Source organism: Eublepharis macularius, chromosome 9 (assembly GCF_028583425.1).
Source record: "Eublepharis macularius isolate TG4126 chromosome 9, MPM_Emac_v1.0, whole genome shotgun sequence".
Lineage (NCBI taxonomy): Eukaryota > Metazoa > Chordata > Lepidosauria > Squamata > Eublepharidae > Eublepharis > Eublepharis macularius.
The window spans coordinates 98,538,392-98,564,372 of record NC_072798.1 but is presented as its reverse complement, the minus strand read 5'-3'; the positions used below and the strand labels follow the sequence as shown (position 1 = coordinate 98,564,372).

The 25,981-nt window shown below is 42.2% G+C and overlaps 1 protein-coding gene across 3 annotated transcripts in view; it reads right to left on the bottom strand.

The window, feature by feature from the left end:
- The window catches only part of PHTF2 (putative homeodomain transcription factor 2), a 138,114-nt gene that overhangs the window by 31,459 nt on the left and 80,674 nt on the right, over positions 1-25,981 (bottom strand). For 2 of the 3 annotated variants that reach the window (XM_054988452.1, XM_054988454.1), the window contains exons 5-8: positions 16,919-17,077; positions 14,947-15,112; positions 14,216-14,380; positions 8,933-9,134 (exon numbers count right to left, since the gene is read on the bottom strand). The exons of the other annotated variant lie outside the window; for it this stretch is intronic. In XM_054988452.1, the coding sequence (XP_054844427.1) occupies positions 8,933-9,134; positions 14,216-14,380; positions 14,947-15,112; positions 16,919-17,077 (692 nt within the window). The remainder of the gene's footprint in view (positions 1-8,932; positions 9,135-14,215; positions 14,381-14,946; positions 15,113-16,918; positions 17,078-25,981) is intronic. 3 annotated transcript variants of the gene reach the window in all.

The following is a 25,981-nucleotide window of genomic DNA, read 5'->3' as shown; positions in this document are numbered from 1 at the left end:
ACACAGGGTAAATCAGAAAAAAACCCAGTTATTTGTTATATATACCCCACTACCCGCAACAGAAATAGGAGTCCCTGATGTGGAGCAGAGTAGCATTCATTGAAACAAATTTTATGAACTCCCCTGTCCCTGTGCTGCATCTTGCTTTGCCCACCTCAACCATGGACCCTCCTTGAGGTGAAGTGGGGGTCTACACTGGGAGAGCTGAATTTTCCACTAGTAAGAAAAAATAGGATCCAAAAGATCCTAAAATGCAAAAGGAGATCTCTTATTCCATGTTGGTTCATTATGGTCCTCAAATATTGCTGATCCAAAACCTGGGAATTGTGATCCAAAAGAAGTTGACAATTTAAAATCGTGGCAAAGCAGGATTACTAACTTGTTCTAGAAACCAATTTCCTTTGGTTTCACTTTAGTTCTCAATGTTTATAACTAAAGAACTTTTTAGTCTTGCTTTTTGTCTTATGAGCTCAGAGTAGCATGCATGGTTTCATAAACACTTCCTTCATTTTTTAAAATCTTCAAAACAATCCAGTTAGTCAGGTTAGGCTGACAGAAGACAACCAGACCAAAATCACTCAAGTCATCTTCGTGGTAGTGTGAACGTTTGAACATAGATCACTGCAGTCTTAGCTCAACACTGCAGTCATGACACACTATGCTGCATGAAAGCACTTAAAGAGAAAGAATTCAACCCTATAGTTACAATACACACTTGATATCTAATTCTGATCATGTTCACAAAATGTGGATGAAGAAATCCAAATTATGGTTTGGAGCCAGGCCCAGTTTTCAGCTAATGAAAAGAGTGGACAGTCCAATAGGCTGGATGACTGGCAGGGGTGGAACAAGGTGGATGGCACTGGAAACCACTGCCAGCCACAGGAAAAAGTGACTAGGAGAAACACTGGCGCATCTTCCTTCCTTCCTTCCTTCATCAGCCGCTGCTGCTCAGCCCTGCCTTGCTCAGAGAGAGAAGGCAGACAAGAATATCTTCCTTTCAGGCCCTACCTGCAGGTCCCCACGTGTAGTTTTAATTAATTTGATTAACAAAGACAACTTGAAAGTTCAGGTAAGATTTTCACCTATGCTACTGTGTGAAACATGGTCAGTACTTCAGTGAGGCAGAGCTACATGATAAATTAACCTGTGGCCTTAGATAAACAATTTAAAATAAGAGATTCTCTAGTGCATTACAACTCGAGTTGCAATTTGGAAGATTAAATTAAGATCTCTGGAGAGATGGAAGGTTCTAATTACAAGCTACTATAAAAAAGTGATCCTGGATTGATTTTACAGAATTTAATTGTATTTCAATTAAAATGTTCCGAAACAAGTAAACTGCAGATTGAGGATGTTTAATTCAATATTATTTTAGCAGGATGTACTGGTTTAGATTTTAGTATCAGAAAAGAGAACAAACCCAACAAGAAACACTTGCCCACTGAAAAACTCACTTATGAATTATTGCTTTAGTTGTCTGGAGAGCCCTAGGCTATTTGTTTGATTCAATGGCCTTAATGAAGGGGGAGAAATGTGCTGTCTAAGCATGTCTTTTTAAAAAAAACATTGAATGAAATACTGTGAAAACTTGAAAATGTAGAGTTCGTGTCTACATACAATAGGACCTATTGTATCAATAAATCTTTATTGCATTAGCAAAAATGATAGCAAAAGTACAAGGCAAAATAAATATTTTCCAGATATTTTCATGGAAAAGATTCATAATAACCATTTAAAATATATCTTAGTAATAAAAACATCAGAGCAGAGCAGTTGGTGTATGGGTCAACCATCCTCACATCAACATGGCACATCATCTTTTTAACCTTTATAACAGTGGCAGCAAACTTTGCCATTTTGAGAGCAATGGATTTGTCCCCATCTATCAATAATAAAACTAATTTCTCCTAGTCTTCCTGGGAAGCAAGATATAATAATCTTTAAAAATCTATTGAGCTCAGCCTCAAAACTCAGACACAAAAATGTGGCACGGGACAAATTCCCAATGGCCCTAAAGTCAGAGGAGTATACACTTTTGCTATATGGAATCTCATTGAAGAAGCCTTCCAAGACTGCGAGCTGTAGAATATTGAGGCTTACCTTAGTGAAGGTTTCTCTATGCTCATAATTCTTTGTGCCAGTGAAGCACGCTGGAAGAGTCAGGGGAGCAGGGAGTAACTGCATATTAAGTAGAGTTGTTCTTAAGGTGCCTACTAGTGCAGCATCAGTCTGAGCACTCTGATTTGTCAATACTGGTTTTACGAAGAGTTTGGCTGCACAGAGGCCAAGGGTCCTCAAGTATTCTTGTGAGAAGCCATTAATCTCAATACAAAACTTCTCCATGAGTTCTCCTTAATTTTTCCATACACCAAGGTTAACAGGCTGGAGATGTGTAAAAAGTGATTTTCAGGCAATAGTTAATGGCTGCTGATTTACAGTTTGGCATGACAGCCAGTGTCATATATGCCTCCTGCATATCTGCGGAGAACTTGGGGGTCTAACTGCCAGGGACTGACATTTTGGCAGAAGTCCTTTTTCTCCTCTGGACCCAAAATCCCGAAGTCAAGCTACCGGTGCTATGCCATACGAAACCAACCAAGGAACTGCGGAGCTGCCAGAGGGACAGTTACTCAACCTAGAATCGGAACAGACCTATGAAATGGGGCAACTGGAGGAACCCCGGTTGGATTAGCGCCCAGCCTCAGCATCACCGGCTGAGAGTTCAGGGCGATCCCAGAGAGGAGGATGGATTACGGGAACCGGCCAGTAACCACCCCAAGGGAATGGGCGCCCCAGAAGTCGATTGGCCAACAGACGCAGAAAGAGTTCCTGGAAGAATTGGGCGAATACCTTAAGTGGAGACTGTGTACTGATTATAGGGGGATCAATGCTGTGTCGATGTTCAATGCTTACCCAATCCCCTTGATTAGAGATTTGTTGGGAGGGAAAACAAATTTGAAACTGGATTTACAGGACCCGTACTTCCGAGTGAGAATAAAAGAGGGGGATGAATGGAAAACAGCTTTTAACGCCCCCTTGGGACAATTCAAATACAGAGTCATGCCTTTCGGATTACAAGGGGCTCCGGGGGTATTTATGAATCTAATTAATGAAGTCTTGAACAAACATTTGTATAAGGGCATGGTTGTTTATCTTGATGATGTGTTGATTTATTCACAAGATTATGAATCCCATGTAAAACTAGTACATCAGGTGCTAAAAACTCTCTGGGACAACCACCTGCCGCTGAAATTATCTAAATGTGAATTCCATAAAGAAGAAATGGATTTCCTGGGATACAGACAATTGAAGCAAGGGCTAAAAACGGACCCCACAAAAATTCAAGCGGTGGTGGGGTGGGACTCCCCAAAACCAGGAGACAATTGCAATCATTCCTGGGGTTTGCCAACTTCTGTAGACCATTCATAAAAAACTTTGCTCAAATTTCCTTACCCTTAACTGACTTGTTGAAAACCAAGGGTAAAGGACTACAAGAGGTGAAGACCAGTGCTAAATTAAATTGGACTAAAGAGTGCCAAGAAGCTTTTGAGCTTCTAAAGACTTTATTCACTTCAGAGCCAGTCCTGCATCACCCCGATGAAAATTGGACGCTAGCGGTGTGGTCAACAGGAAGATGAGGAGGAGAAGTTGCACCCCTGTGCCTACGTGTCAAAAAAATTCTCTGAAACTGAATGGCATTGGTCGGTGTTGGACAAAGAAGCTTCAGCAGTTAAACTAGCTTTATGTGCTTGGGGACATTGGCTGGAGGGGGCGAAGTTGCCATTTGCAATTTGGACTGATCTTAAAAAATTAGAAGTGCTGCGCACCCCGTGAAAATTAGGTGCCAAGCACCTCCGGTGGGCAGAGTTCTTCTTCAAATTTAATTTCACACTGAAGCACCTCCCTGGCAAATCTAACTTCCTGGCAGATGTCCTTTCACGCATGCCCCAACATGAGAGCCAAATAGAAGAAGTAATAGACACAATGTTTTCTCCGACCCAGTTGGGGGGGGGCAGTAACAACTCAAAGCCAGGCAAAGCCAGAGAAACACAAGTCTCCTGCCACGGACTGGGAAGAGAAAGCGAAAAAAGAAGCAGAGAAGGAGAGGGATGCCTTGCCCAAAAACGAACTACAAAAGAGAGAGGGAGGTGGATGGTACCATCACGGCAAACAGTTAGTTTGAGGGGGTGGTGCTGAAACACTGTCACGATTCTAAACTGGCCGGCCAGTTAGGTTATTTAAAGACACTGCATTTGGTACAAAGACAATTTTGGTGGCCAAACATGAGAAAAGGCATCTTTCAAAACGTATCCACTTGCCAAGTGTGCTTGTTGGGAAAAACCAGGGGGAGGAAACCACCACGTCTCCTCTGGCCCCTGGAAACCCTCTCTCGGCCATGGTTGATGATCCCAATGGACTTTATAACTGATCTCCCCTCTTTCCAAAGGAAAGACTGTAATTCTGGCGGTGGTTGACTTATGTTCCAAACAACCCCATTTCATTCCATGCTCTAAACTCCCAACCGCCAAGAAATTAGCCATTCTTTTCATGCAATAGGTAGTCAGATTACACTCATTTCCGGACAAGGTGATATCAGATCGTGGAGTCCAGTTTGTTGCCAACTTTTGGAGGGAGCTATTGAAACTGGCTGCAATTGAACAAGGGCTTAGCTCCACCCATCATCTCGAGATCGACGGGCAAACCAAAAGGGTTAATCAGGTATTAGAACAATTTTAAAGGTGCTACATTAATTACCAACAAGACAATTGGACTGATTTTCCAAGTTATGCCGAATATTGTTATAACAACACGGTTTTACCCTTTATGGTAGCACATGATTATGAGGGCACAGCAATGCCCTTTGTAAAGACCCCAGGCAGCAATACACCAGGGGACCTAAGAGAGTGGTGGTCTACATTAAAGACTCAATGGGAAATAATTAAAAAGACCTTGGAAAAACCCAAAGAGGATTGCAAAAGACAGGCTGATAAAAAACCATCAGCTCCATGGAAACTACAAACAGGGGACTGTGTAGGTTTCCACCAAAAAGCTAAGGGGGACCAATCTAGCAAAAAAACTAGGGTGGAAATTTCTGGGACCCTTTCAGGTCAAAAAGATAATAAATGAAGTCACTGTAGAGGTGAATCTACCCAAGAAGTTAAAAATGTCCACCCCGTATTCCATTTCAGCGTCCTGAAGAAAGCGCCCCCCCCCCTGACAAATGGCATCCGGATTGATGAACTCCTCCCCGCTCATAGTGGACAGACAACTGCACTATGAAGTGAAGGACATTCTGGACTCTAAGTTAAAACGGGGAGAATTGTTTTACTTAATTCACTGGGAGCACTTTGATGAGAGACGAAGGGAGTGGGTAAAAGCCTCAGATGCAAATGCTCCCAAAATGATACATAAATTTCATAAGGCTTATCCAAATAAGCCAGGTCCTTTGTGAAGATGGCAGGACTTCCTTGGGGAGGGCAGTATGTCATATATGCCTCCTGCATATCTGCCATGAATGTATATTGGCTCTGCCTCTGGTTTCTGAGAGTATGTTGCTGCAATGCCAGTAGGTTATCTCGCAAATGTTTACTTTCTCTTTCTCGCTCCGCTGAGCCAGTGTCCTTGACTGCCAGCTCAAACTAGCTTGGAATGCATCCTTCTTGAGAACCAAAGATTTCATCTTTCTCACTGTCATAACAATGTCTCACTCCAACCTCCCCTTATTAACGGTCCTCTTTCCCAAGGCACGAATATTCCCTATAACTAACATTGCTAGCCCCACCTAAGTCACTTCTGCCAATTCCACTGTCTGAGCACCTTGAACTGAATGGATTTCTAATAAAGTTACTTCAACTGGAACACCTGTGTGTTAACTGAGGAGAACTTGGGGGTCTAACTGCCAGGGACTGACAGCCAGTTTGGTGTAGTGGTTAAGAGCGCAGGACTCTAATCTGGAGAACTGTGTTTGATTCCTCACTCCTCCACTTGAAGCCAGCTTTGGTGACCTAGGGTCAGTCACAGCTTCTAGCTGTCTTAGCCCCACCCAGCTCACAGGGTGTTTTGTTGTGGGGATAATAATTACATACTTTGTAAACTGCTCTGAGTGGGTGTTAAGTCATTCTGAAGGGCAGTATATAAATCAAATGTTGTTGTTGTTATGCTTTATAGACTAAGGTTGTAGAGATAATTCTACTTTAACCATAGCTGAAGATGTTGAAGAAGGAGTAGCCAAGAGCAAGAAGGCTTGTTTTGAGCAACTTCTAAAAACTGGAGATTTCCAGAGCCCCAAATTGCTGATCTGTATAGAAGCTGGGGCAGTAATTTCATTTTACAAATTTTCAAAGTTAGAGATATCAGATAAACTCTTCTATTCCTATAAAATCTAAAGATACCAAGGACAATTTTTTAAAGGTTATGCTTGCATAGTCAATATAGACTATCCAAGATCCTAGCTGATGGAACATCACCCCTAAATATTTAAAGCTAGACACTAGGTTCCAATTCTACAGGTCCTTGAACAAGCCACTCTCCATTGTGGCTTGTGTCCCCAGCCAGTCTCCATTGTTTTTTATGTAGGAAAAAATTCAAGGCTTTATCCAAGACATAGGAAGCCTTAGCTAACATAAAACAGCAACCAATGATCAAAAGCTTCCCAACGCAAACAGAACCAACCAAGACCACTGGAAGCAGCAACAAACCAGAAAATCCCACTAGAACTAATGTCAAACTGGAGAACTCCAGCAGAACCAAAATGAAGTAAGGGACACAAGTTCAACAGAACCAGTGTTACTTAAAGATTCCAGGCAGAACCCAGGGCCAATGCAAGCTCAACAGAAAAAATGTCAAATGTGAGAATCCCAGCATCCAACCTAGCAAGCCAGTAACACCAAAGTAGCAGCCAGACATGGCAATGGCCTATGACAAGCAATCAACACTCCCTCACAGTAATGTTGCCTCCCTCCCTCTCCTCCTGTTGCCTGGGAAGCTTGCTGCTGCTGTAACTTTTAACATGTGATTCCTGGATATTCCCGAATATAACTGGATAATTCCATAATGTATTTTTATTTATTTATGTATGTCATTTATCCTCCGCTTTTCTCACTGTGACCCAAGGCGGATTACATAGTGTGAGATTAGTACAATCAGTGTCAAGGACATTTCCATACACAACGTAATAGGATTTTACAAAGACAGCATTAGCAAGGATCCAATACAGAGCTGAAGAACTGCTGAAACAGAACATAATCAATTCTAGGACTGATATTAGATAACATGAAGTACAGGTAGTATATAGGAATGCATATTCGAAACAACAGATAATATGCAAGGCTACATATTTGTGAAGTCTATGGTCCCTAACCCATTAGCGAAGCATCTGAGATCCCCCCTCCCTACAATATTTTCCTCCTATCTAAGTAAAAAGCCTTTTTGAATAATGCGGTTTTGCATCGTTTGCAGAAAGCCAGGAAAGTGGGGCTCTCCTGACCTCCTCAGGCAGGCCATTCCACAGGGTAGGGGCCACCATAGAGAAAGCCCGTGTGTGGATGTAAATACCGGTTTATCCAAATATATCCAAATATGCCAGATATGTCTGGATATACTCGAATAATTCTGAATAGTTATTTTTTGGGTATATATTCAAGCACTCCTGAGCTGAATTGCGATCTCTATTTAGAAGCACACTTAATTCTAGTTTGGTGTAGTGGTTAAGAGCATGGGACTCTAATCTGGAGAGCCGGGTTTGATTCCCCACTCCTCCACAAAGCCAGCTGGGCGACCTTGGGCGAGTCACAGTTCTCTGGAGCTCTCTCAGCCCCACCCACCTCACAGGGTGATTGTTGTGGGGTAATAATAACACTTTGTAAACCGCTCTGAGTGGGCATTAAGTTGTCCTGAAGGGCAGTATATAAATCGAATGTTATTATTATTATTAGTTAAACAAGAACACAATCCTTCATGACAAAGAAACTAATGGTAATAAAGAATTCGTGTCATTTAATGAAAAGATCAATGTGTTGTGTAGAGATTAGAGTGTCAGACTAGGATCCAGGAAATCCAAGTTTAAATCTTCACTCAGTTATGAAGCTTCCTGGGTAGCCTTGGGCCAGTCATGAGCTCTCAACCTACCCTACATCCACAAAGTTGTTGAAAGGATAAAATGGGGAAGGGGGAAGTATGCACTAGATAGAATGTGGCTGGAATGGAGGAATTCCTGAGGAGAATGAGGAGACAAAAATGTACTAGACAAAATTTGATAGCTTAAGAATGGCTAAGACAAAAAAGAGCAACTGTGGACACTGGCCTTGAGCATCATTCTTTTAAGTAAGAACTAGCATGGAGTAGTGGTTAGAGTTGGACTAGTATTTGGGAGACTCAGGAACAAATCCTCACTCTGCCATGGAAGCTTGCTGGATGACCTTGGGTTACTGACCGAAGGTCATCCAGCCTAACACATTCTCAGCCTAACCTATCTTGCAGGGTTTCTGTAAAGATAAAATGAAAGGGAATGATGTCAGCTGCTGTGGATCCTCATTGGGGAACAAGGAGATGTATAAACGAGGCAAATAAAAATATTTGCCATCCAGCCAAGAATTTTTAACAACCAGAAGCAATTTGGATTTTCCATTTCCACCAAATGTTTAGGCTATAGATCTCCAGGAAGGTTATAATGTTACAGAAACAATCTGAAAGGATCTGTAAATTTGTTGTGATAACAAAATAGTTATAAAGACTAGTCGACAGAATGTTTTAAACCAGTGCTTAGCTGTACAAAACTAAAAGACTGTATAGAGTTCCATTATAAGAGACTGAATATTGGTCTAGATGGATTTTTGGTCTGCTTCAGCATGACAAGTCATCATGGATCCTTATCTGCAGATGGTGATAATAAACCATCAAAAGCATTCTAGAAGGAAAAAAAATCACTTACTTTATGATGACTAGAATTATTATATGTATTTCTGACTGCTCCTGTGCTCCAGCATTTCTCTTCTGATCTAATAACTTCTGAGTGAGTCTCATGGGATTGTAAGCCATCTTCACAGTTTTTACCAGTCTTCTTTCCATCAAGGGAGACGTACCCGTTGTCAGTCTCTGTTGACTTATCTATTGAATTCTTTGCTTTCTTTGATCTACAGTTCACATACACACCAAGTTACTAGTTGTTCATTAATTCCTTCCCCTCTCCAAATGGTACGCCACAGAAACACAGCAATATGCATTCAAAATTTTACATTTGACACGCAAACTGTTCTTAAATTTTAGTCTGCAAACATTGTGAAAGCAACTTGTGTTTGATTGACTCAGGATATACAAAAACTATTTTCCATCAGCTGCATGTCCTGCAGGCATAATTTTGGTCATGACCATAAAAGCTTGGCACGTCTTTCACCCTGCCCCCTCAGATCATCTAAGTAATAATGAACACATGGTTCCCTTGCAAGAGGACTTTTAAAATCCTGTGGTCACGGTTTCCTTGCTTCTCTTCAATATTATTTAGTAAGACATTTTAACAGCAGCAATGTAATATGGCCCTTAGTAGAAAAAGATTAACAGATAGATGAAAATTACTCCGAGCTGTAAAATTAAAGAAACTGGGCAGAGGAAACCCAGGAAGGACATTTAATTTTTTTTAAAAATAGGCTGAAATAAAAACAATTTAAACACTGCCAGTTACTGCCATTTTAGACAATTCACACACATTCATCCTTCACATATGATAGTTCAAGTAATTTGGGGGAATCTCACACCTTCTACTATTGTACAGTATGGGAAGCAGTATCTTCCCAACTTCATGAGCAAAATTCTTGGAAACTACAAGAACCATTTTTTTAAAAAAGCCTAAGGAATATATGCTGAAACCAAGAGTAAAAAAATGATACCAAAAAAGACAGAGGGAGAAAAGTAACAATTGCTATGCAAAACAAATATGCAATAACTCTTAAACAGTGAATGTAGTACTACTAGCTAAGTAAGTTCAATTTGTTCGTATTATATTTATTTAGCTTGATTTAAGTTGTTGAATAGATCCTGTATATTTAGTCATGAATATGCTGCCACAAGAGCCCCATTATGGATTAGGAAGCATGGCAGAAATTTTAGAAGAACACACGACAGTTTAATGGGCTCACATCAGGAACAGGAGAACCCCTCTCCTCAGTTTCTGAAGGTGGCAGCACCAGCAGCATTGCTGCCCAGCGGGTTCTTGGAAAGGCAGGCAATGCTCCTTGCCTCCACCATCCTTTGACCTTGCTGCTGAAGGTCTTGTCAACTCGGCTCCTAAGAATGGAAACTGGAGGCTGGAACCTTTCCTTCAGATACCTTGTCTGCTTACTTTCTTTTGTCATGTACCTGAAAGGAGCATCAACAAAAGAGCCCAAGCTCAAGGAAGTATAGCAAGGAGTGATAATAACACACCTTCCCTTTCCAATTAAGTAATGGATTTTATAAGTGAAGTCCTTAACATGGAATATTCGATCACTCAAGTTATTAAGCCACAAAAGTTCCCGTCACAAAATACATTCAAACTTTCATTACATGTGATTACATTTCATTTTTCCATTTCTTCAGGGTTGCCCTGCACGGAGCATATACAGTCAAAACCACAATGGGTTAATGAACGCCGCTTGCTCCCCTGCAGTTGGGAAGAACTCCGGCGTTGGTTTCAAGAGAATGGCTATGAGCTTCACCAGCCTTGTCTCTTTCTGCTCGATTCGAAGATTATCTTCTTCTGGCCACTATTTCTACAAATAACCACATTGATTTTTACTCCAAGGCATTCCTCTTACAAAATATCTGTAATACAAATACAAATATTTGCAATACATTTCTTCACAATAAACCGTATCCAAACCTCCGTCTTCAGTTTGTCAATATTTTGTATTTTGTGACGGGAACTTTTGTTGGCTTAATAACTTGAGTGATCGAATATTCCATGTTAAGGACTTCACTTATAAAATCCATTACTTAATTGGAAAGGGAAGGTGTGTTATTATCACTCCTTGCTATACTTCCTTGAGCTTGGGCTCTTTTGTTGATGCACATTTAGGAAGTTTCCTTCTTTTGTGTTTGGATGTACCTGAAAGGAACCAAGAGGAAAGAGAATAGGAAGAATGGGCCTAGCTGATGTCACATAATATCCTTCACAGGAAAGGACCCGGTGTGTCTTCTTCAGGAAGTAAACAAACTGGGAGTTGAGGGCAGTCAATTGGGCAACCAATTTTTAAATACTGCCTTCTGCAGCTCAGAAGAGAGAACTTTATCCTGTTTAGCTCATATGCCTAGACAGAAAGTGAGATATGGGAGTTCATTTTTTAAAAGCGCACTACCATAACTGCTTGAAATCTCTGGATGCTTTTGAAAAAAGAACAGTCAAATCTGGGTGAAACTGAGGTCGCTACAGACTATTACAGTTTCTTTAAGACATGCATGTTAAGCTGCACCAGCTCCCACAAGGGAATCAGAGAAGGTAGAGGAGCATTGCGACTCTGAAATTTGTGCTACTGAAAGAAGCTCTGGATCTACCCAAAGACTATCCCAAGTGATGTTACTCAAAACTGACAACAAATTAAGCCAATGCAATGAATGTGCATCCGCAGTTTGTTCACCGCTTGATCTGTGAATTAGAAAGATGCACCAACAAATGGAAAAGCATAGGAGACAAGTTTATCCAACAAATTACGAAAACTTCTAAACAGGAAGTGGAAAGTTACGTATCATCTTGGCCACAAAGCATAGAGTTCCCCAAAGTACAGCCATGATCGTACGCATGCCAGTATAACTTGGCTTTCTTCTGAATAGAAGCCCTGTGTACTACTGTGCAAAATGGGTTGAAAACTCCCTAATTAACTATGGACTGGATTGCTATCAGAACCATATTACAGAGGTTATTGTGAAGACTCTAGAATTGCAATGTATGGAGAAGCTTTTTCATTCTCATGAGAATATTCCACATTCATTTCCCACCATTCAAAAAGAGCGGCAGGTGTCTCTGTATGATCTCAATTTGTACAGTGTGTGTACATGTCCATGCACATACAAACACTGCCAGCGCTTTTAACTGGCCTGGAAAACACACAATATTGAGCTCTAGTGCACAGCTATCAAAACTTGGCATATGTATTTATTGTAATTGTTAGCACTTTGAAGAAAAATAATTTTTATTTTGTTCATTAGCAGATGAACTGATGGTCAAAAGCACTGATGAGCACCAAATATGCTCACATCTGCATATTTATGGTTTAAGATACATATATAAAAATGGTGGTTTATTTTGGAGAGGCCCCAAATTTTAAAATATTTGAAAATAATTCTGGTGCCATGAATCACTAAGGCAAATATCTGAAGATTGTTGGCAACACTTGCGCAGATGCAGAAGGGTAAATATATATCAAAACAACTCTCATTTGTTTCCCACCTACAGCAACGCCAGAAGCAGTACTTTTTGCATAGCAGTTGTACTAGAAAGGCAGAAGAGCAATTGCATGAAGCTTCACAACTACCATTTTCTACTGCTGCAGACCTTTCTGATGAAGGAAAAGAAAAATAATCAACTTACGGCCCTTGGCACTCAGTTAAAGTGTTTTTGACTTTGGGAAGAGTTAACTTTAAGTCACTGATGCTCAGCTGATAACTTAAGAAGTGTTTGGTCATGATACAGCATGATACATGCTCGATTATGGTGCTTGCAAACACTGTTCATCTCACTTTATATTGCACCCCAATATCTTTCCCAGCACATTTTTAAAAAGCAAGCCATATCAAACATCTATGTAAAATAAAAAAGCTAAAGGAAATCTTCTCAAGAGGTTTTGAAGGGTTGATATACGTTTATTATATGAAATACAGAGGGGTGTGTAAATCCAAGTGACATAAGTTGTGCCATGTATATAATTTGTTAAAAAGTGGGGGTAATATTTTGTAAAACACCTGACAAAAGCAAAGGGTAAGTTCTTGCTTTGCGCTTCCTCCATTAAGGTGAACAACAGACTCTACAAGTTCAATTAAAATCCCTCCAGGAGTGTCACCTTTGCATGGAAGTCATCCACACGAATGTGCTCCAAAGTCAAAATGTCTTTAATTTATGTAAACTGAAGACATAGGGACCACCATGAACCTCAAGTGCTTAACATGCTGGCCAGAAGCAACACATCATGATTACAGAACACAAGTTTAGCTTTTAGGAAACAACATAATCAACCAAACAGCACAGTTATGACACTTTAGCATAACAATGCTAAACATATAAAAGGTACACATGGTAAACAGCACTATCCCTTTTCCTGATTTTTTTTAATACAAGGAGAAAAGTAAGACTTTTAGACGTTGCTTGAAATTTCTGAACTAAAATTGTAAGCTGTTAATGATCATTGGTTAGTCAGATATATAGTACAAAAAGTGAACAATTATTTTCCTTGGCAAATTGGGTTTATTTCAGTTCACTATCACATACGTCTTCAATGGATGGGACATATCTGTAACCATATCAACCGAACAATCAACTTTAGGCTACATAAGTAATATTGTTCACCATTTGTAAAAACTGAGTGAAATCTCTCTGTCCAGGTAATTAACAATTTGAAGAGCAGGTCTACTATTAGACTCTTGATTAGGAAGTATAGTTGAAAAGAGAGATGACATACTTAAATCATATTGAGCATATCTCCCTCAAAACTGAGGCACTACAAACCACCAAACACACTTCTAGAAACAAAATCAAACTTTATATTACAGGCTGAGATTAAAAGTGAGTTTTGAATCTGTAAAGGCCGAAGACTGCCCTGAGCCTGCTGATGTGGGGAGGGCGGAATATAAATTGAATATAAATAAATAAATAAATAAAATAATGAACTGCAAATATTATAACAGCAAAAAGCAGTCTCTGAAAAAGCAACACTATACAACAAGAAACTTTAGAAGATTTAGAGATTGTTTTAACCTTCTGTATTTGTTGTCTGTAATTTCTCTTTTAAGTCCAGTTTTCATTCATCTACTACTTGGTTTTTTTAAAAAGAAAGATGCAGTTATGTGCCAATGTAAGGAGCACAAATGACAAAGGCTTTATGTTGATAAGGCTCCAGTAAACACAGCTATAAATCAGAGAGATTAGGTGCGCTTAGCTGGATGCACAGAAAGTTGGAAGTATAGATGTTTACTTGGTCAGAAAAGGGATAGTGCATCTTTAAGACAAACATAGTCTTGAATAAATACAAACCCTGATAAAAAGAAAGCGGCATGCCAGATATCTCTGAAGAAAACGCCAATACTGTAAGAGGTGCTTGTACCGTAGGTCTGCATTGTTCCTTCCTGTGTGTTATCTGTGGTACTAGAGCCATCTCCTTCCCTATGTACTTCCAAATGTGCTGCTTTCCTTAATTTCCTTCATCAGAAGAGATTAAAAGTGGAAGGTATCTTGTAAGTGTATTTCACTAGCACTACAACATGGTCAGTGTTCTTATAATCATGCAAACGTGCGCTTTCAATCCAACCATCACTTTTGGCTTAACAACACACAAGAGAAGTTAAAATGTTATTTCATTTGTACAATAGGCATTGTTTGCCCAGAGGAACAAAAAGACAAGCACAATGTAAATTCCTTCCCCATTATGCAAGTAATGCTTCCGACTAATCATTTAAGCGCTTAAATGTTCAGTGTTCATTGCCACACCCTAAAAGATACTTATCTGTAATGTGTGCCATTCAGTCCCATCCCATAACAATAGTTATAGAATAACTGCTCAAATGTTTAGGGACTACAATTAAATCTCATAGGAAATCAAAGACAAAGAAAAAGAATTTTAGAGTTAAGTAAAAACATCAACAGCATCCAATCTTTTAAAATGCATTAATTCTAGATTTTAACCTATGCCTTTAAAATAATTAAGATTTTTAGATTCTGAAATAAGCAAAAGAATTAAAGCCCCAAAATCTGAATATAAACTGTACCTTCGCCTTCTCCCTCCCATACTTGGAGCTGGCTTGGGTGTTCTTGTTGAAACAATCTGGCAATGCACAGTTCCAAGAAGCAACATGAGCCATACTGGCCCTATTACTTCAGTCAGAGGTATATTATGGGGGCCTTCTATAGTATAGAACAATACTACTGCAGCAACTTTTGAAAGGAATAAAAAGAAGAAATAAAAAGAGCTAAGTATCAAATCAGCACAAACATCCATAATTTTAAAAATGACACAAACATTCGCCATTTAAAGAATATTCTATTGGACATCATTAATTTTTTTGTCATAGTGGGCAGGATCCAGCCAAAGTTAAGCATTTTTTATTTTGATGACATTGATTTATAGTGCTACTATATGCAGGGTTACTTCAGTCTGACTTCATGTTATAGGATGGAACTGTTAAGCACTGAACTATCTCATTGGAATCAATGGATCATAAAGGGCTTAATTTTGATTAGATCATGAACTATTTGCATAAATAAACTGTCTCCTCTTAGCAATATATTTTACAGAGCTCACAAAATATAAACTATATAAATATATAATATGAATAACATTGTATTTTATTGAAATTTAAGTGCCTTCCTACAATTCACATAGCTAGAACCAGCCTTCAGATTTTTCAATCACAGAAGACAGATGAAGGTGTCTTTTTAAAAAATCATTACAGCAATCACTACATAATATGACTTGCACAGCCTTTGTCCAACACTTGCATGAATCTGTGTACAGAATATTTCTAGGCAAGTTACCACTTTTAAAGGAACTAATGATTCAGGGTGTGCATGGATGGAAAGATTCGGTTTTCCCGCTTTGGAATTTCCGAACTGGAGAAGAGTTGGAAATAAGCAATTTCCGAAGCAGCAAGCTTATTGCCCTGCTTCGGTATGCTCTGTAAAGATTCAGAGCACACTGAAACTTCCCGCCCCATCACTTATTTCATCCGATGGGAGACAGACGAGGGGATTTCCTCCTCCCCCTCCCATCGGGTGAAATAAGCAGCAGCAGCTGGAGTGGCAGGGAAAGGGCCCTTTACAAGCCAGCTGGTCTGCAGGAGGATCTGCCCCATGGGCCACTGAAGTGCCAAAAGGGCCCTTTTCTTGCTACTTGAGTGGCAGGGAAAGGACCCTTTAAATGCCAGCTGGTTCGTGCAGAGATCCCCCAGCCCCATGGGCCAGCTGAAGGCCAGAAATGGCCTTTTCCCTGCTGTGCAAGTGGCAGGGAAAGGGCCCTTTAAATGCCAGCTGGCCCGTGGGGAGAGCCCCCTCCCCCATGGCTGGCTGAAGGCTGGAAAGGACCCTTTACTCTACGGTTACAAAGAAAAGCTCTTTTTTTCTTAATTGTCATAACCACAGACCATCAATTCATTTCTGTTTCATGCAGAAAGTCTATAAAGGGTTTCCAGTCAGCAATAAATGTAGTTACTGTCTTTTCTCTAATCAAAGAAGTAAGTTTAGCATAACTGACTTATTCCAGTGCTTAATATAATGAAGAATTTCAAAGCAAACATTAAGTTGCAGATATTATTGCATTCTATAAGAGTATTAGGTTGAGTATGAGTAGAGTTAAGGCAGTATTTACTACATTACGTCAAACAATGTTGCTCATAATATTCGATACGTATTGTATTGCAGTAAGTTGCCTTAAACTTTGGAAATGAAGAATAGAAAATAGCTAAAATAAACAATCATCAGATTCCTATCCATAAACCTTTCTTACAATAATTCTCACTCCCATTTTCTTTCTAACTTTTCTCTTAAGTTCGCCCCCCCCCCATTTACAGGTCACTGTAATTTATCTTCTTTGCCCTTACTACATCTTCAAAGTCTGATTTTTGGGTAACTGACATTCAAAATAAAATAATGAAAGTGCTTCTTTGGAACTCTGAAGAATGAATTGTTGCTTTGTTTTGCTTTTCAAATTATATTTATTTGACTGGTGTTGCCATTCAGTTGTACCTTGAAGAAGATAAAGGACGAGGAGCCAGAAGAAAATAACTTGTGATGTCACTTGTAGCCACCACCTGAAGAAGAATGGGAAAAAAACTACTCTAACAATTCCCTTTCGAGTCAGAGAAGTCCAAGGACTTTCAGGTTTAGCTTTAGCAAAGGCAGAACCTAAAAGAAAAACAAAATCATTTAGCTGCATAATATGGGAATTTTCCATTTCCAGTTGCATATCCAGTTGAAACATATTGGAACAAGTTATACTTTGACTTGTTCCTACAAAAAATTCACATAGAATACCATAATGGATGCTACGCTTTCAGCAAAAACATTTGTTCTTCCTATGTGACAATATTTTTTCCCTTCATGAAGAAAACATACCATGTGGAAATTGTCCCCAAGTAAAAGCAACTGTAGCATAAAATCCAGGAATTAGTTCTCTAGCTTCATGTAAAGCCTGCATTTATTCAGATAAGACCAGTCAAAATAATGGAAATATTTCCCCCATAAATTGGTACAGAATCCAAAAGAACCTGCATAATTATTTGCCATGATTTAAGTGAAAAGAGGAGACAACCTATGGCAGAAAGTGTAGGCTCAAACAGAGGACATATCTTAATGAAAGGAGGATCATATCTGCGAATATCTTAATAAAAGGGGGGCATATTTTTTTATTTGTTATCTCAGAGTTTGCAATGCACTCATCCTCCTAGCTGAGGCTACAGCCCCCAGAAAGGCTTTTTAGCTACCTTAAGGGGGCAGGTAGCTAGGGGCTCGAAAGGTTTATGCATGAGTGAAGCAAGAACCAAGGAGAGGCTCCACTAGGGAATCAGCCTGGATGCTGGAGGATATAAGTTTGCTAAACCGCTGAGGAAGGACTTGCACTGAGGCTGGGCAAAGGGATTTCCATTTATTCATCATGGTAGGCCGAACTGGCCACTAGGTGGACTTTAATCGAGGGATTAGCCAAACCATGATCCTTTATCTTGTCCAAATAGTACAAAACAGATGGTAATGACTGGGTTCCGGTTGTTGCCTGTGGCCCAAAGAGAAATTTTTTTCTATTTGGCTAATTATCACTTCCTGGTGGATGGTTTCCTAGCTTCCAACAGAACCTTCTGGATTGGGGAGAAGAAATTCAGTCCAAGGGGGATATGAACCAGGCTGTCAGTTTCAGAATGCCGAGGTCATAGTGGAAAACCATGTCATCCTGTAGCAGGTGTGGTGTTAGGGGAAAATGGTAAATTCCTCCCCATGCCATTTGGAATAGAATAGCAAACCAGGCTTGCCTCAGCCACTAAGGGGCAATTATGATTGCCGAGAAGCCTTCCCTCATCATCTTGCCTCATCACAAGCAGAAGAGGGGGGAATGCATACAGTAGGGTGCTCGACCAAGGGATCTGAAAGGTGTCCCCAAGAGAGGCCTTCCCCTTTCTTGCCTGTGAGCATTATTGAGCACATCTCCTGTTGAGGTCTATGGTAAACAGATCTATGGTAAGATATCCCGTCGTTGTGAAAACGGGGCAGAGGAAGTTCATGAAGATGGGCCATTCGTAGTTCTGGGATTTGGACCACCTTAGTGCATCTGCCAGAACATTGTCCTTGCCTGCTATGTGTATGGCAAAGAGAGTGACTCAGTGTTAAACAGCCAATTCTCATATCAATGAAGATGCCTGGGAGAGAGCCAAGGAAGCTGGGCCCCCATCTGTTCAAGTAATGCATGGCAGTCGTATTGTCTGTGCATATCTGAACATTTTTGCCTTTCACAAGGCAATCCAGAGCCTTCAGAGCATACCTTATTGCCCTGAGCTTTAGGAGGCTGATGTGCATAGACAATTCTTGAGCCTAGTGAACCAATCTTTGTAAAGATACGAGGAGCAGAGACCGAAAGAAAGAACCTTGTACTGGTAGATCTTGGAGCCACATTGAAAGCAAAGGAACTTTCTGTAGTGAACATTAGGGGTGTGCACTGGAAAAAGATTCAGGTTTCCTGCTTCGGGTAAACCCAAAGCAGGAAAACAATCCAGAACACCCCTAAACCCAAAGCGGCAAGCTGCTTTGGGATTTGGGCATTTCAGCCGCTTCGGTATGCTCTATAAAAATTCGGAACATACAGAAGATCAAAGCAAGACTTCCCACCAGCTTTTTCACCCAATGGTGAAAATGGCTTCCCGATGGCTTTTTCACCCCTCCCATCAGGTGAAAAAGCCGGCCTGGAAACTTTCAAAGCTCAAAGCAGCACTGAAAAGCGCTGTTCTGAGCTTTGAAAAACTCCACACTGGCTTTTTCACCCAATGGGATGAAAAAGCCAGCCTGGAAACTTTCAAAGCTCAAAGCAGCGCCTTTTCATTGCTTTTCAATAGGAAGGCGGGACGGACCTCTGGACACTCACCAAGAAGGGTCCTTCTCCTCTGAGGACAGGAGGACATCTTGGGTGATTCCTTTTGCCCAATCAGGGAGCCAGGAAGTTGATTTTCTTCCTCTTTCCTGTTGGAGCCTGGAACACCCCCTTCTCCAGTTTGGGTGACTCCAAACAGCAGTAAATTCACTGACTTCAGCATGAAGATTGTCAAAAATACTTCACATGGCTGTCTGATCTGAAAGAGAAAGATCATAGACTCGAGGCGGAAAGGAGAGATAGTAACAGAGAGGGTTAACGTGATCAGAGAATTTTTCAGGATAGTGAGACAAGGAACCCTGGGAGGGCAAGATGTCCTCCTGTCCTCAGAGGAGAAGGACCCTTCTTGGTAAGTGTCCAAAGGTCCGTTCTCCCTCTGAGCCCGGGGACATCTTGGGTGCTCCCAAAGCAGTTATTCTCTGTAGGGTGGGTTGTGGTCCTCATCTTGTATCACGAGTTGTAGTACTCTCCTTCCGAACACCACATCTGCCAAGTCATACAGGTTTAGTCTATAATGCCTCATGAAGGTGGAAACGGATGACCAAGTAGCAGCCTAGCAAATCTCCTCCACAGATGCATTGTTAAGAGCTTCATTAGTTGCCGCACTCCTGACTGAATGTGCTGTGATTCCGTTCGGGACTTCCTTATTACAGGACTTGTAAGGCTCTATAATGCAGGATATGATGGTCCTACTAATTGTCTGTGTGGACATTTTCTTGCCCATATTAGGAGGTGCCATGTTAATAAAGAGGGAATCCGATTTTCTGTTTCCATCCTAGTCAGATATGTTTTGAGAGCCCTCCTCACATTAAGATTATGCCATTCCTTTTCCATGGGATGTGATGGATTAGGGCAGAAGGATGGGAGATTGATCTCCTGACTCCTATGGAATGTTGAGGTGGCCTTAGGTAGGAAGGTGGGATCCATGTGTAGAACCACCTTATCACTGTGGAAAATGCATAGACTGGGCTTGATTGAGAGTGCTCCGAGTTCGGAGATTCTCCTGGCCGAAGTGATAGCTACGAGGAAAATGGTTTTTAACTTCAATCACTTTAGGAGGACTTCTTGCAGGGGCCCGATGGGAGGTTTGGTCAGTGCCAAGAGAACCATATGTAGTCTCCAGGTAGGAAAACGGTGAATTGCCAGTGGACTTAACAAGGTAGCTCCCCTCAAGAATTGATGAATATGTGGGTGTCTAGAAAGGCTGAGGCCCTCTGAGTGAGACAGGGCTGCCATTTGCTTGTGTAGGGTGGCAAGCTTGAGGCTGGAATCCAGGCAGTCTTGGAGGAAGGCTAGGATTGAACCCAGTTGAGGGTGCAGATAATCCACTTTCTTTCTCCTTGACCACCTTAATAATAATAACAACAACAACATTTGATTTATATACCGTCCTTAAGGACAACTTAATGCCCACCCAGAGCGGTTTACAAAGTATGCCATTATTATCCCCACAACAAAACACCCTGTGAGGTGGGTGGGGCTGAGAGAGCTCCAGAGAACTGTGACTAGCCCAAGGTCAGCCAGCTGGCCTCAAATGGAGGAGTAGGGAATCAAACCCGGCTCTCCAGATTAGAGTCTCGCTCTCTTAACTACTACACCAAACTGGCTCTTGTTCCAGGCTGTGTTGTAGATTCTGGCCGTAGACTTCTATCTTGAGGCTAGGATTGTGTGCACAACCTGAGAGGGGTATCCTAGGATGGATAGGGAGTTCCTCTCAATATCCATGCGGTCAGACACATTCAGTCTGGGTTGGGGTGTCGAACTGGACCCTGATGTAGCAGGTCTGGCATGGAAGGGAGGCGAAGAAGATGTGCCAAGGACATTGACTGAAGGGTCGAGAACCATGGTCTCCTTGGCCACCATGGGGCCACTAGTGTCATGTCAGTGCCTAAGTCTGCAATCCTTCTCAGTAGCTTCGAAATGACTGGGATCGGGGGGGAACGCATACAGTAGGCCTCTTGGCCATGCAGCAGACAGTGCATCTATTCCCTCTGCCTGTTGGTAGAGGTATCTGGTGAAGAACCTTGGCACTTGACGGTTCTGGTGAGTAGTGAACAGGTCCATGATGTCAGGTTCAGAATGCTTTCTTGTATGCCTTTGCTTAACCGACTCCATTTTTAATCCTTTCAGTGTTTAAGTGCTCTCTTCACAGGTGCCAAGGTTCCCCGGCAGCTATCTCACAGAAAAGGATTGTTTTGGCTACCGATGTTCCACCATGAACCGGCCTTGAAGAACTTTCGCTTTCCTAACTTCAAAGGGGTTGTTTTGAGAACTGTGGGGGGAGGTTGGGCCTGCCGTGATCTGTTACTTTGTACCTCATGCTTTGCCTGTCATTGGTAACAATGCATATGTACCATCCTGAATATTGTATTCAGGCTAGTGGACTATAATGAACTAATTCTTCAGTAAAAACCTTTTGGAAACAATGGACTGTTGTCTGATTGCAGAGGGTAGTCTGGAGTAAGGACATTATCTAGCCACAGTTCTGACACATGATTGGTTGTCTGAACTGAGCTGACAGTTGCTGAAACACTTCCAACTAGAGGGTCCACTCTCCTGGCTTGTCTGCTCAACCAGTCAGCTTGCAGGTTGGCAGTTCCCTTGATGTGCTCTGCCTGAATGGAGAACAGGTGTAATTCCGCCCACAAGAGGATCTTTATCGCCTCCTTGTGAAGCTTGGAAGACCTGGAGCCCCCTTGCTTGTTGATATACACCTTGGTCGAGATATTGTCTGTGCGGATTAGGATGTCTTCCCCAAAATCAGGTTGGAGAAGTGTGAGCTAGGCAAATCACCCTCATCTCTAGGAGGTTGATGGGAAGATGTGATTCCTCCTCAGTCCAGAAACCCTGCACTGGGTGTCCCTCTAAGGTTGCTCTCCAGCCCGTCAAGCTGGTATCTATAAACAGTTGTATCTTCTGAGGGCTCAGGAATTATTTGCCTTGCTGGAGACCACCACTTGAGGCTTTCCTTGACTCTCCATGGCACTCTGACCTAGATGTTTGATTTGGACAGGTTCTGCAGCTGGAATGGATGGAGAAATGCGAGTAGCTCCCTGGCGTGGAGACGTCCCTAAAGAATGGCTTTGCAATCTGATACGAGAGTCCCCATCAATCTGGCTAGGTTCAGGAGAGATGTACATTTGCTCTGGATCATGGATCTTACCAGATCTTTTGTCTTCTGAATCTTCTCTGGAAGGGAGAAAAAGACGACCTTTTCTGGGGTCCACTATCATTCCCAGATGTGAGAGTCTTTGAGAGGGAGTGATGGAGCACTTCTTCATGTTCATGAGGAATCTGTGAGATTGGAGAAAGTAGATTGCTGTCCATGTGTCCTGCAGAGCTTTGTCTCTGGACTCTGCCCTGATAAGGATGTCGTCCAAGTAGGGATGGATGTGAATCCCTTTCTCCCTGAGCTCCATGATGGGATTGAGAAGGACTTTTGAGAACACTCTGGGTGCTGAAGCCAGACCGAATGGCAGTGCTCTGAATTGGAAGTGTTGGCCGTTTACGCAGAATCTCAAAAAGCGGCAATGTGCTGGTAGAATCGGAACGTGCAGATAAGCTTCGGTGAGGTCTATTGATGGAAGAAAGTCCCCTGAGTGCAGGGCTTCAGAGATGCAGCGATTTCATGCGCAACTGGTTTACAAATTTTAAGTCCAGTATTGCCCTCCAATCTCCGTTTTTCTTTGGAACTGTGAAGAAAATGGAATAGACTCCTAACCCCACCTTGCGATGGGGGACGGTTTCTATGGCCATGATGTCTAAGAGGTGTTGAATAGTCATCTGGGTAGTCTTCGTTGGCGGTTTTTGCGGAGGGGAGACCTCAGGAATCTGTTTGGTGGGTAGGCTTTGAACTTGATGGAATAGCCTTTGGAGACCACTTCAAGGGACCAGGCATCTGCTTTGGACCCTTGCCACACTTGCTGGAACAACTGTAGTCTCCCTCCCACCAAGGCCTGATGCGAGTCAGTATTTTGGGGCTTTGGAGTCGAAATCCTGTTTGTCAGCTCTGGACTGCAGGTGCTTGTTGGACCTGGACCCGAAGGATCCCCTCTTGAAGCTTGGTCTGGAATAGTTCCAGGAAGAATGTTTAGTTTCCTGATGATACCTGGGTAAGGTGTGTTGGGAACGAAAGGACTGCGTGAAAAAGGGGTATCTGTCAGCCCTTTTAAAAGATCTTGGTAAGGCCTTCTTCTTGTCTAAGTTTCCACGAGGACCTTTTCCAGAGCTTCTCCAAAAGAGCTTATCGCCTTGGAATGGGTAGGCTATAAGAATAAATTCTGAGTGGAGTTCAGCTGGCCAAGCTCTTAACCACAAGAGTCTCCTGGCCACTGCTGTGGATGCTATAGCCCTGGAAGAGAAGGTTAGGGCATCAAGAGATACATCTGCCGCAAAAGTGTTGGCTTTAAGGATCTGATTGGCTTCCTCTAGGAGGCATCTGTGGTTAACTGGAGGCAGGTGTATGAGTTTTCGGATCCAGACCATCGACACTCTGGAAACGATGGAAGCAGTGGAAGCGACTTATTGCCATGGCTGACACTTTATAAGCCCATCTGAGAATGGTCTCTGCTTTCCTGTCTAAGTTATTCTTCATGTTTCCTTGACTATCCTCTGCCAGCAGGCCTGTGGACTGTAAGGCTGTAACAGGAGTGTCAATTCTTGGTACCTGTAACAACTCATTGGCATAAACAGGTAAGGCATACAGTTTTTTTACATTTGAATACTGTTTGTTGGCAGCAGGGGCAGCCCATTCTGCATTCAATTGCTTTTCAAAGTACTCCGGGAAGGGAAATACCTTTTCTGGGATATTGGCCCTGGGGAAAAATTCCCTACACCCTTCGGGTCTGGAAACATTTTTACCCGCTTTTTGTGGTTTCTTGAAGTTCTAGTGCTGCCAGCATTTTGGTTAGCAAATACTGGTAGTCATCCATTTTGAATAGTCTATTAGATTGCTCCAGAATGGAGACCTCTTCCTCCTCCTCCTCCTTCTCGGAGAGGAACTCCCCTTCCTCTCTGTCCTTGCTATCAGAAGACAACTCCCCCTCCCAAGGACATCCCTTGCCTTTGGAGCTTACTGGGCCAGACTTCTGGGCAGCTTTGATGGGCAGCTGGCTCTCTGTGTGCTGTTGTTTGCTGAGGAGAGGGAGGAATGGAGGACTCCTCACTCTCTGCTCTAGAGATGGGCTGACAAAATTTTACAATCTCTTCCCTCAAGGTTTGTCTCAGTAGGGAGAGAAAATCCCCTTGCTGGAGGTGCCCGGGGTCACGAGGTATATTACATGCCCTCACATGGATGTTCTCGGCAGGAGGCAGGGTCCAAGTCATGTGGGAAGGCTATGGAATGCTTTCTCCTGGCGGGAGGATGGCAAGCACGTCTTTTGTAGCCTTATGGGTCTTGGAACGAGCACCGCTGCCGTTTCCTGCCATTTCCGTGGCTTTTGTTCTCCGTTGTTTTTTGGGAAGCATACTCAGCTCTCAGGCCGGAAAGGTGCCAGGATCCCATTCCAGCCCAGCGGGCAGGACGGTACTGGAGGGGTTGGAACTTTCTTCAGCCAGCGCAGCCAAGGCTGACACTTCCTCTTTGGTGTCCATAAAGCTCCCCTTGGAATCCCTAGACTCCATGGAGTCTTCGGCCAGAAAACTGACCGATAAAGAGAGGGGAGAAATAGAAAAGGCAAGAATAAGATTGAAGAGGAAAAAAAATAGTAAAGAATAAGATGAGAAATAGGTTTGAGTTGAGATCAGTAGAGGAGAAAAAAGGCAGAGAGATCTGCCGAGAGGACTGCTCTCCCTGGAGGCAGGAAAGAACTGGAGAAGGTGGTGTTCCAGGCTCCAACAGGAAAGAGGAAGAAAATCAACTTCCTACCTCCCTGATTGGGCAAAGGGAATCACCCAAGATGTCCTCCGCCTCAGAGGGAGAAGAGGGAGATCCCTCTTCCTCCCTCCCATTGGGTGAAAAAGCTGGCATGGAGTTTTTCAAAGTTCTGAGCAGCGCTTTTCATCTTTGAAAGTCTCCAGGCTGGCTTTTTCATCCGATGGGAGGGGGGAAGTGGGAACTCCTTCTTCCCCCCTCCCATCGGATGAAAAAGCCACTGGGAAGCTTTGAAAGCCCGAAGCATTCCAAAACCTCAAAGCTTTACAAATCAGGCATGATTTGGGTAAAAACCCCAAATCGGAGATCCAAAGCACACACCCCTAATGAACATTTATTGGAACTTGAAAATATGTGTCCTTTAAATCGACAGTAATGAACCAAACTTGACTTTTTAGCAGGGGTAAAACATTTTTTAATGACAACATTTTAAACTTTTTTATAACTATAAACTTGTTTAGAAAATGGGGTGGGTACCTCCTGACTGGGAAAATAGTCCATCGGTAAAAACACATGGAAACAGTTCTACGGCCTGTTTCTTCAGCAATAACTGCATTTCCCCTAAGAGTGAAGCAGGAGAAGGTGGAAAGTTGGACAGAGGAGAATGTTGGGCAGAGTTGTTGAACTCCAGGCAGTAGCCTTGGTTGATTATGGACAACACCCAAGCCTCCTGGGTAATCAACTCCCAAGCTTGTAGAGGAAGTGAGTAGTTGACTGACATCACCCAAGAAGCCATGGCATCAAAAGCCTTATTTATTGGATCTAGACTGATCCCTTGGGGAACAGGAACCATCCTTCAACTTGG